This window comes from Miniopterus schreibersii (genome assembly GCF_964146895.1).
Source record: "Miniopterus schreibersii genome assembly, chromosome: 1".
NCBI classification, from domain to species: Eukaryota; Metazoa; Chordata; class Mammalia; order Chiroptera; family Miniopteridae; genus Miniopterus; species Miniopterus schreibersii.
In genome coordinates this window covers 43,084,145-43,096,972 of record NC_138101.1, presented here as the reverse complement: position 1 = coordinate 43,096,972, position 12,828 = coordinate 43,084,145, and the positions used below count along the sequence as shown (strand labels likewise).

Genomic DNA, 12,828 nt, shown 5'->3' with positions numbered 1-12,828 from the left:
AATAAATTCCTTTTGTTCACAAATGTATCATGCTATTTGCACTGGTTATTAATAAACTATTATATAAACTGAAAAAATGTAAGTATGACAACAGAGCTATTTTTATGAAAACTAAGTTTGCACTTGACAAAGCTCAATAAAGGCAAGTCATTAAAAATTACTTCTGTTATGCAGGAGTAATACAAGTCTAGAATAAGGAAAGTAATTCTAAAAACCCAAACAGATTCTATACTCCATTTTAAATAAACCAAAATGCAAATCTTACATGATGTATAATAGGTGTGACATATGTAAGAAAGATGGTGAAAAACTCCAATCAGCAGACCCATACTCAAAGAAAAAGTTCTGGCTCTAACTCAGAAGATCAGTATAAAAATGTATATTAAAATTTAATTACATTTAACTTAAAAAAAAAAAGTTTACGGTGCACATTTTAAATACTTTTAAAGAATCTCGAATTTAATGAGTCCTGATCTCTCCACATTGGAGGCTTCCTTACTTCATATTGCTGAACCATGTGACTGATCCTCATCTCATGAGGAAGAACCACTATATCTGTCTCTTATGTATGACCATAAATCTCTATTAAATAAGATCTGCCATTAGGACCATCTGAAGGCTCTGGAGGAAACAGAATATCAAAGCCCTCACTATAACTGGCAGGCCTTCCTTCCAGTGTGCAAAATGAATTCTAGACCTGAGGGCCAGTACCAGTTAGAAGGAGCTACTAGAACCTATCTTTGCAACCCTTAAGACTAGGTAATTCTACCTTGCCTTAAAATCCAGTTTTCCTGTGAAAGTATGAACCTCTGGTCATCTATGTTCTTTCATTTTCTCATCTTAGAATGCTTTGGGCTTCCCACTTAATTTCCTTTCAAACTCTTTCATGATGCTATCTCAAACTCCCAAATATTGGTTAATAAAACCTATATCCTCAATTACTTCATGAAATGCCTTTCTTGAAAGAACCTGCCTTCCTCTGGAATGTTCTCAAGTGAAGGCAATTCATGCTCAATCCCATGTACCTTAGAGTCAGGATATGGAATCTATGATCCTCTCAGCACAGTGTACGTTCCAGAGATCATAGTTCCTCTGCCCTCTCAAAAAAATCTCCTGTTCCCTTGAGGCTCAGGTCATCTGGCTACAGCATCTCTTATAATTATGTAACAAATTTGTGGTCACTACTCTGTTCACTGAAAACATCACTGGCATCTCCCTCAAAGTCTTCTTCCTCCAAGTTTGCTATCATTCTTGATTAAAGCTCATTGACAACCAATCTAATATCTGGACCTCTCAGTTCCTTGGTGTTATCTTCAGAGGTAAGTCTCACTCTATTACTATAATCTCCTATCTTTCCAGCTCAAGTATTCTTAATGTATCTGTTCTATAGCTTCCCTGAGACTTTCAACCTATCAACAAGTCTCCTTTCTTCCTTTTTAGAAACCTCCTCTGTTTTTATTTCCTTCCCTATGGGAATAAGATTATATAGATCTTCATTTTTTCCACTCCATAGATAATATGCTAAACTCTCTTGTCTTACCGTCTTTTCATAGCTAGCGCCATCTTGGAAAACTACTGTGAAAAATCGCCTCCCTGGCTTTTTTTCTACATCTTCACCTAGGTAGCTAAGTATCTGGGGTACTGAAGAAGGGGCAGGAATCACATAATCAAGCAGTCTGCACTGCTGTAAAATCATGATAAACACCATTAATGAGGCCTTTATCCCTGCCTGGAAATTTCCTAATTAAAATAGTCAACTAACTCTCCTATTCTCCAAAAGATAATTTTTTAACCTCCTTAATTATTTCACTCTTTGAATATGACTCTTCATTCAATTCGTCTTCTTTTCTTATCTTAAAAGTCAATTCCTTCCTCTACTCTGGATTCCATTCTACTCTTATTTGTAGGAAATGTGACTATCTACACAAAAAGTCCTTTAGAACTAAAAGTTTAATACGGTGATTGGATACAAGATCAATATACAGCTAAGTGAAATAAGCCAGGCAGAGAAAGACAAGTATCACATGATCTCACTTATATGTGGAATCTAAAGAACTTAATAAACTGATGAACAGAATAGATTCAGTGACATGGAAGCATGGATCAGACTGACGAATTTCAGAGGGAAGGTGGGGTGGGTGGGTGGAGGGGAAGACATTAACCAAAGAATTTATATGCATAAATGCACAACCCAAGGACACTGACAATAGCGAGGGGAGAGGGTGGGGGAAGAGTGGAGGAGGTCAATGGGGAGAAAAAAGGACATTTGCAATATTTTCAACAATAAAAAAAATTTAAAAAAACAACAAAAAAAGGGAAGATCAATATACAAAAATGAAGTAGTAACCACTAATTTGAGAATGTAATAGAAAACGAACCCATTCATATGGTAACAAAAACTATAAGATGCCTAAGAATGAATCTAATAAAAAAAGTATGACTCTTTTGCTCAAAATTCTAAAACATGACTGAAAGACATAAAACCTGAATAAATTAAGATACACTCCCCCCCCCCCCCCAGGGCTTATGGGTGGAAAAGTTAATACAGTAAACATGATTATTCTCCTAAATCTGTAAACTCAATATACTTCCAATCAAAATTTCAACAGGGATTTTCATAGAGCTTGACTGTAAACAACTTCCATTCAAATGAAAGGACAAAAAAGAAAAGGCATGCTAAGACAATTCTGAAAAGAGCCAAGATAGGAAATTTTTCCTCTATTCTAATAGATAGACTATTATGAGGCTTTAGCAATTAAGAGTGTTATTTTGGTGTAGAGATAGACAAATAGACTATTGGAACAGAACAGAGAACTCATAAACAGACCTTCACACATATGAAAATTTAATTACAAACCTCATACCATTGTTCAAATGCAAAATCAATATTAATTAAATGTAAAAGACAAAATTTTAAAGTCTTTAGTAGAAGAAAATGATAAAAATTCTCTTTATGACCTTTAGTTAGAGATAGATGTCTTAAGACACAAAAACATAAATTGTAAAACAGTGATTATATTAAAATTTTAAACTTTAAGAGAAACACTATAAACAGACTAGAAGATGTATAATCAACAAAGGATTAGTATCCAGAATACATAAAGAACTCCTGGTAACCAACCAAAAAAGGAAAAATGGTCTTAGACTAAATGGGTAAGTAGGTAGTTCAGAGGGGTAAAAGACAGACAAAGAAAAAAAAAGATGGTAAACATACCCATGAAAATATGCTTAATCTCACAAAGAGATACCATCTCATTCATCCATCAAATTGGCAAACAAGAATTGACATGGATGTGAAAAAAACAGAAACTTGGAAACATGGCTGGTGGATAGATTGATAAAACCACTTAAAAAGCCATTTGGCAATATCTGGTGAAGATGAAATAAGTATAATTCTATTTGCAGGTATATAATGTAGAGAAACTTCATATACAAGTAGATACATAAAGACCACAACAGTGTATATTAGTAAAAACAAGATACAACCTAGTTGTCAGCTCAATAAAAAAATAATAGATCACAGTACATTTATACTACAGAATGATACACAGCACTTAAAATGAATAAATCAGAGTAACATGTATCAACATAAATAAATCTCAAAAAAATGTTGAATAAAAACACCAAGATGTAAAATTATATTCAGCAGGACACTTTTTATCTATCTATATAATACTATATATTGCAAAATAATACTATGTATTATTTATGAATATATATGTATAGTGTGTGTATACAGACTCACACAAATACACATTGGAAGTATCAAAACACAGATGGGAAGAAAAAAACAACAAAATCAGAATATTGTGATCTTAGAGAAGAAAGGTTGAGGAATGTATTAGAATGGTTATATAAAGGGCTTAACTGTCTATAGTGGTTTATTTCTTTAAAAAAATCTAATGTATGTAAGCATTTAATAGAATTGGATGGTAGATGCACAAGTGTTTGTTATGCTATTTTCTATTGTTTTCTGTGTTTGAAATATTTCATGTCAATAAAAAATTTAAGAACATAAATACGAAGTGTGTTAACCTCTAGTTCCTATTTACCTCTCTCCCCTTCCTTTTCCAGATTCCTGGTAGGAGTTTTACTTACTATTCTACTTTCCCACTTCTTTTAAAAAAAAAAAATTATTTATTGATTTTAGAGAGAGAGGAAGGGAGAGAGAGAGAGAGAGCAAAAGAGAAACATCGATTTGTTGTTCCACTTATTTATGCACTCAGTGACTGACCCCTGAATGTTTCACTTTTAACTCACTCCTCTGAGACTGCAATCTGAACTCTGAGGCAAACACTATACACAACTGCTTTTCCTAAGGTCACAATGATGTCCATATTCTAAATTGCATAGATACATTTCTGCCCTTGTTTTGTTTGATAGCTCAGCAACATCTAACAGTGCTATCTACTCCACTGGCCCTTCTAAAACTGTGGTTTTCCTCTTGCCTCTTTTCTCTGCTACTCCTTTACTATCCCATAACTATTGGCATACCTTAGGTTCTGTCCTAGCACTTCCCTTCTCATTCTTCACTTACCCTAACGACACATCTAATCTTTTCTTATCTAATTTTGTTTTAACTATCATCTGTATTCTACAGGCTCTCAAATATTTATCTCCAGACTGGCTCTCTCCTCCAGATCCATATAGCCAGCTGTGGACTATACTATTCTATTGGCTAATCTCAGTTCAGTGAATAAAAATAAACTCATTTTCAAAAGGGAAAAAACAAAACAAAACTCCTTTGGAGCAATGAAGAGTTGACAGTTGAACAGGCTAAAACTGAAGAGAAAATAGATATCTGAAGAGGTAAACAAGTATAAAGTACTTTTTGGCTGGGAATAGATTTCTCAATCTTAAAAAAAATCTAAAACTTTCATGGAGACAGTCTCATAGAGCAGAGGAAAAATAAATCAAAGCCATGAGCATACACAAGGTGGAAGGAAATCAAACAGAAAACTCTCTACCTAGTAAGTTGAGACTTCAAAGGGCTTTATTTCAGGGTGAGAATAACTAAGAGTTAACTAGTCCTCACAGATCTTGCAGCCTTGGTTTGCACTGCCTGAGTGGTCTAGGAAATCTCAAGTCTTAAATCTGGATTAATGTAATCTGGATTAAACTGCACCAAGGCTTGGCAGAAACAAACGTATGTTTTCTCTGAAAGAAATTACCTTCATCCTAGGCTTCAATTCCTAGAAATAATTTTGCTAAGTACAACACAACACATAGTCAAAGATAACCATGCACTCAGAAAACATTGTACCAGGCACAAGAATGAGCAGAGCCATAATACCAGACCCACGGAGACTTAATATTGGGATTATCAGACAAAGACTATGAAATAAATGTTTCTCATGTTCAAAGAAATAAAAGATAGTTGAAAATGCCAGCAGAGAAAAGGAAATTATATTAAAAAAAATTACACAGCAAGTTTACTAAAGAACCAAACAGAACTTCCAGAAAAGAAACATGAAAAACTCAATGTATGGCCCTGGCCGGGTGGCTCAAGTGGCTGGAATGCCATCCCACACACCAAAAGGTTGCAGGTTTGATTCCAAGTCAGCGCACATACCTAGGTTTCAGGTTTGATCCCAAGTCAGGGTGTGTACAGGAGACAACTGAGTGATATTTCTCTCTCATATCGATGTCTGTCTCCCTCTCTTTCTCTCTCAAATAAATTTTTAAAAAACCAACAACATATCCTTGCGTGAGGATAAAAAACAAACAAAACTCAATGGATGTTTGTTAACTAAACTTATTATGGTAATCATTTCACAATAAATGTAAATCAAATCATTATGCTGTACACCTTAAACTTATACAGTGCTGTATGTCAACTATATCTCAATAAAACTAGAGGAAAAAACCGCAATGAACACGTTTATTAGCAAATTAAATACAGGTAAAGAGAGAATTGTTAAAATAGAAAACAAGTCAGAAGAAATAATCCAGAATAAAGCCCGGAGAGACAGAAAGATGGACATAACAGAAGAAAAAGTAAAATGATAGATGAGAGTTAAATCAGACGACAGAGAATTGAATCTGTTTAGAAAGGGAGAAAATGTGGCAGAGCGGTATTTGAAGAGATATAGCTGAGACTTTCCAGAAGTGATGACAGACACCAACCTAGATTCCAGAAGCCTAACAAATATCAAACAGAGTAAATAAAAAGAAATCCATACACAACACATCATAGTGAAAGAAAAGAATATAAAGTAAGAATCCTCATTTCTCCCTCCAATTGTATTTTCTAGAAGTGAACAATTTAGTGAGTACAAAAAAAAATCTTTTCAAATCAATCTTTTCATATTGTACCTCCATCACCGTTGCCCTCCTCTGTAATAATGTCCAGTAGTCTCTCAAAAGCATTTTCAAAAGCAACAATTTTCTGGATTGCTCCATTGCTTCTTGTTAGTGCCTGTAGTAGTAACACACCCTTATGGAGAAGAAAGATTATGGTTTAGTGGAGTACAACTTTTATAAGACATTTAAAAATTACTTTAAAAAAACCATACAATTTTAGAAGTGGTAGGAATTTCACAATCCCTTTAATTTATAAGGAAAAAAAGGACAGAGCCTAGACTTGAATCCATGTCTACCAATTCCTAATTCAGTTCTCTTTTCACCATATAATATAAATACACAATAATTCTTGCATATTCATCAATCACTATGTAACTTTCATGGTGGTGTAAGAGTTGAGAATAATTAGATCTGTCTCAGGAATGCCTCTGCACATGCTTCACAATAGTAATTACATGAAATTGTGAATTCAAGAATATAAATCAACCAACATCATCACATTCTAGCAGAGAAAGTTTGGATATTCCTACAATTCCCAAATTCCCAAAATTCAATTCTTATGGAAAAAATGAGAATTCATACCTCATGAATGGCATATACAACGTGAGACAATTTGCAGTAGTTTTTGCTTCTGACTTTTAGCTTTTTTCAGCTCCTGTTATACTGGATTTTGTTACATATTCTGCAACCTTTTATCACTTAAGAAAAACTCACTATCACTCATTTCTGCTTCTTTTACTATCAAACCAGTATTTTATGAGCCCCTAAAAGCCCAACAATACACCATGATGTTCAAAGAGACACAAATACTTTATGAAAAAAGCAGGTATTACTCAAGAGGAAAAGGAATAGCAAATAGGTAGTTCTAAAGTACCAAAGAGGCAAATTAGCTGTTTGCTACCAGTTCTGGGCAGATAAGTATTCATATAAGACAAAACATGTCCATGGCCTTATTGGGCTTGTTCTACTCATTTTCCTGTCAAGTCTCAACATTAAGAAGAGAAAGACAAAAGTGATTGTTTTTAGACGTGAAATTTTCCTACTTAATGCTGCCAACTTGAGTTTAACTGCTAACAAAGGGAGGAAGGAATACAGTAGAAAGCATACTGAGGCTCTAAGTTTCATAAAGTGGGTTTTAAAAATGGCTGTCCTACTTACTAGTTGCAACTTTAAGCAAATTACATAAATTCTGAGTCTCAATAAGTGCATATATATGTAAAATATGGGTAATATCTTTGTCACTTTTTATAAGGACACAGGACACAAAATAACTTCTATAGAACCTACTATGTACATATGTATATGCTACTTTTAAGTTCACAATATATGTGTTTCTTTTCCCTATTAAGAAATATATTACTCTAATTAAACGTATCCACTAAAATGCTATTAATAATGGAAGTATACTCACTGGTCATTGAAAGTAAGTGGGCACCAATTCCTTCCTTTAAAAACTGATAACTACAAGGGTTGATTTATATATCTGGCCTTTGATGTATAAAATGTATTTCAGCATAAATAAAGTAGACCAATTGATGAAGTTCTTTGTGTAAGATTATAGCTTAATAAATGTGAAATAATTATAAAATTATAAAAATCATCATTTTGCATTTTTTTCAAAGATTTTTTTACTGTTTTTTTAAAGAGAGAGAAAGGGAGAGGAAGAGAAAAACATCAATGTGAGAGCTAAACATCAACTGGCTGCCTCCGGCACACCCCCTACTGGGGATTGAGCCTGCAACCCAGGCATGTGCCCTGACTGGAAATCAAACTGGAAATCAATTCCCAACCAACCGAGCCACACCAGCCAGGGCTGCAATTCTTAACAAATTAACCAATTTAGGCAATAATCGTTAATGGATAATCAGATGTAATGGATGAACGTGATGTAAGGTTGATAAAGAGGTTTACAATGAAGGGGTCTGGCTGTAGCCGCTTGAATCAAACCCACTGATCACTAGAAGTGAGACAGCCAGCAATCACACATTTCCCGATGTACTGCAAAATTAAGTGCACTGATCACTTAGGAAATATCCTAGCAAAAAGGTGAACTAGAACCTAATCAAGCCCTTTAGATAAGCTAACACACATAACAACCAACTGTAATAAGAGAACCTTGCTTGAATCCTGATTTGAAGAAGGCAACTGTAAAAGACATTTTTGACACAACTGAGAAACCTGGATAGGGAATGGTTATCTTACTCAAACTAAGGGCTAAAACACCACTGTTAACTTGTTGAATGTGACAATGACATTGTAGTTATATATATTTTTGACATGTATACTAAAGTAGGTAATGATAAAATTGTATTGACTGATTGCTTTTAAATACTTCAGTCAAAAACAAAGGAGTGGTGAAGAGAGGCATAGATAAAGCAAGTGTAACAAAATCTTGAAAACTGATGGGTTTAGGAGTGGGTTTGTCTGTGTTCTCTCTACTTTTCTCATAACAAATAATAAAAAATTAAAGAATGAAATTAGAGTCTATCACTTGGAACTGAGCCGATAGCTACTTCCTAGATAAGAGTTTTCTCAACCTTTCTTGATAATTTTTAAGCACTAAGTAACAAATAGTGTCAGTGCACCTATGATAAATGACAACTAATTCTATATATCCAGATAAAAAAATCAATGTTTTAAATATAAAATAAACTGGGGCTAAAAATCAGTCAGTGTTGACAGCTGTCATTGAGTAAAACTAGAAACTTGATAAAAAGAAAAGGAAGAAGGAAAAGAAAAAAAGAATTTTTAAAGAAGGCTAAAGAAAACAAAAGACACAAAAGAGGGGGGAAAAGTAGTATATTATTCCAAGTAGTCACAGAGTGACACTAATAACTGCCAGAGGTTTCAGTTCATTGGCTCTGGATGCTAGTGTCAACTGTGGTATATTATGGCTTACCATGCATTCTATAATGTAATGCAACGATTTTCAACTGGCGTGCAGCGTCACAGTGATGTGCCATAAGAATTTGAAAACGTGCAATTCCTGACTATTTAGTTAGGGGCACTGAATTCTTTTCCCTTAGATTGTCAAATAAAAAAATGACAACAATAAACACAAAAATTGCCATCTGGTGTGAATGAACAAAAGTTATACCTTTTTTTGGTCAGATTGGCAAAAAATATATTTTTTGGTGTGCTGCAGAATTTTAGTAATTAGTTTATGTGTGCCATGAGATGAAAAAGGTTGAAAATCGCTGATGTAATATATAACATTACATAATGTTATGACAGTGAGTATTCACAAAAATATTTAAATAAACAGGTTTACTGAAATCAAAAGAAAAGATGGCTGTAAAACATGTAAAAACCAAGAATTTAGATGTTACAACAAAAATATGTTAATCCTTAATTATAATGAAAAACAACATAAACAAGGTTAGGAGCAGGGGGAAAAAACAGTGGAGAGTTAAAGAAAATGGCATATTTAAGAACCAGGTTATTGCAATTTACACACACACACACACACACACACACACACACACACATTATATCTGAAAATGAAAATAAATGGTAATGATACTAATAGCAATCCAGGAAGCATTCATTAAATGGTTTGTATGGTATTGTCTTACGTAAACTGAAGACCAAGAGAAAAGCAGAAAAACAAGTTTAGGTTTAAGATATATAGTAATATTTTAATCAAGGAAAGGAACTCAAAATTCCTCCTAGATGGGTATGCATTTAAATAAGATAATTCTTAAAAGAAGATTAAATAATACAACATGTCCTTCTCATGAGCTACATTACTATGTTATTTCACCACTTACTGTACTGCGTTGACAAAACATACCAAAAAATGTTAAATACAAAGCTAAAAAAAACTGTCTAAATGGAATAGAAAAGTGAAGAGCATTCCAGTTTTTTCTCTGCTTTGCCACTAACCAGTTGTGACGCTAAGATCAATCCAAATGATATTTACTAGCGCTTAGGATGAGAAAGGCACAGGGACAGGGACCACAAATACAAAATGAGAAAGACATTGCTAACAAAGAAGTCACTTGGTTTCCAGGAGTTTTGGGCATCTCTGTGTAAATTTGGAGATTGAATTAGTTTGATATAATCTCCCAGCTCTAGAATTTAATTTTAAAAAGATGTTTCCAATTGCAATCTAAAGTATTACAGTTTTGATCAAGTTGTAGATAACAGAGAAAAATATTCAAGTAAAAAATATCGCATCAATACAAAATATTCAACTTATATGCAAATATTAAAATAAAAATGGAAAATAACTCCCGAGCAAATCACGCTCTATAGTTAAACAGAGATTACAAGGAAAATCCAATGAAATATGTATTCAATCAAATGAGGGTGAGGATTACAAATGCGATGCTTCAAGCTTACACAGTTCAATGTGCAAGCTTTACTCTGGATGTAGACTTTCAGAAGAGAATGAAAGAAATCCTAAACTTGTGGAAGACATAAATTTGAATAGCAAAATCAGTTGTCTAAGTCAAAATACTGGGTAGGCAGGAAACGAAATAATGTGGTCTTGTACATAACTTAAAAATGTCTAAAAGATTGGCATTATCCCAACTTTCCATATCTAACTCCTCATGACTCTGATTAAGAGTCAACAAATATTTAATCTGCGAAGAGAGAAAACAAAAGCTGCATATTCTTAGGTTGCTTTTTCAAATTTAACTTACATCATTACGTATAACTTCCCTGGAATCCGCTAGTAAGTCCATCAGTCTTGACACACCTACAACACACAACCATGTGAAAAATACTGGCAGATCAAAAATATAAGTAGTGATTCAAATTATAAACAATTTATTAACACATCATTTCAGTCCCCCTCTTTAGGAATAATCCTGACTTTTAAATAAAAATGATATAAGGAAGATGAGTCACTTACCCATGGGAACGACTAAAATAATTTGCTGCACCTGAGGCCCTAGGTGTTTTAAAAGAGAAGTAAGAAGCTTCACACCAGGCCAGCGGACATGGAAATCAAATTCCTGCAACATAAGAATTTAAAATATTTACATTTTCAAAATAAGACATTTTTCAACTTAATAGTGGTGCCAAAAGCCACAAGAAAAATTTAGCAAACTTTAAGAAATATAAAAACAATAAAAAAGTAGTTGATATAAATTGATCAAACTTATTCATTGCTACTAACTAGATAAAACAGTATTTTGTAAAAATGGAAATACTGTAAGCTTAGCATTTTAACAGGATTATTTATAGTCAATGATACAACAAATTTCACTATTTTAAAAAGACATATGTATAGATATGTATATGATGCTTTACCCAAAAGGGTAACAAAAGAAGCTTATTAAGATAACAAAATGCCCAGGTTCTTTACCTCCAATAAAGATAACAGGAGAGTGACATTTTCTTGCTGCTTAATAAAAATTTCTGTAAACTGGCTTCCCAAATCCTCACTCTGTCTTGTGGAATTTTCTTCTGTAATATTCAAAGATAAAGCACTTCAATATGATGCCATTTTATGTTAAAGTACGCTTTTTTTGAGGGAGCTAAGCAGAAATGATAATTTACTTGGAACAGTGTGGCTGGTAGTGATATCACAATAATGCCAAAAATCATATCCTTAAAACAATTTTCAAAGTCATTTAAATAAATGTTTACTTTTTCATTATTATTAAGTTTACTGGGGTAATACTGTTAATAACATTACACAAACCTCAGGTGTACTTTATAATCCATCTGTACACCCTACTGTGCGCTTACCAGCTGAAGCATAGTCTCTTTCTGTCGCCATCACCTGACCCTCTAACCTTCTTCACTGCCCCCTCCTACCCTCTGGTAGCCACCACTCAGTTGTCTGCATCTAGGGGTTTGTTTTTTATTTGTTTTATGCATTCGTTTACTGCTTTTGGCTTTCTATCCCGTATATGAGTGGTTCTTGTCCTTTGCCATCTGACTTATTTTACTTGGCATAATACTCTCAAAATCCATCCATGTTGCAAATGGCAATTTCAAAGTTTTATTCTTTAACTATTTAAATATAATAAACAAAAGATATTTCTTGAGGACATTTTTAGGTTAAACTTCTAATTAGGGTACAAGGAAACTTACTGGGGTGATGGAAACATTCTCTCTCTAGTGTGATCGTGGTTATACTACTGTACACATTTGTCCAAACACAAAGGATTATAAAGCCCCAAGAAGTAAATTTTACTATATGTGAATTATGCCTCCAAACCTCCTGCCCTGTAAACATTATTGAACATGTCCTTACTGTTAGTGTTACTGTGTTAAATAATTTAATTATAAAATTAACCAGTTACTTGTGGATTTTTCAGTATCTTTTTTTAAAAAAAGTTAACATATATATCTACAGTTATTTGGCAATAACATTAGAACTTGACATTTAATTTCTCATTTATTCTTTAAAGAATTTTATATTTGTCCTTAAACGTCTTTAAACTATTTGTTGTTTCAATGCACTCTGTCAAAAACATAAAGGATCACTAAAAACTACTGAAGCAACAACTGCCAAAGCATATTATCATTTAAAATCTGCCTATACTATAAACACAGTTTAAGATG

The 12,828-nt window shown here is 33.4% G+C and overlaps 1 protein-coding gene across 2 annotated transcripts in view; it reads right to left on the bottom strand.

Moving 5' to 3' along the window:
* The window catches only part of USO1 (USO1 vesicle transport factor), a 78,260-nt gene that overhangs the window by 33,356 nt on the left and 32,076 nt on the right, over positions 1 to 12,828 (bottom strand). For both annotated transcript variants that reach the window (XM_081160691.1, XM_081160690.1), the window contains exons 5-8: positions 11,621 to 11,721; positions 11,165 to 11,267; positions 10,953 to 11,008; positions 6,316 to 6,436 (exon numbers count right to left, since the gene is read on the bottom strand). In XM_081160691.1, the coding sequence (XP_081016817.1) occupies positions 6,316 to 6,436; positions 10,953 to 11,008; positions 11,165 to 11,267; positions 11,621 to 11,721 (381 nt within the window). The remainder of the gene's footprint in view (positions 1 to 6,315; positions 6,437 to 10,952; positions 11,009 to 11,164; positions 11,268 to 11,620; positions 11,722 to 12,828) is intronic.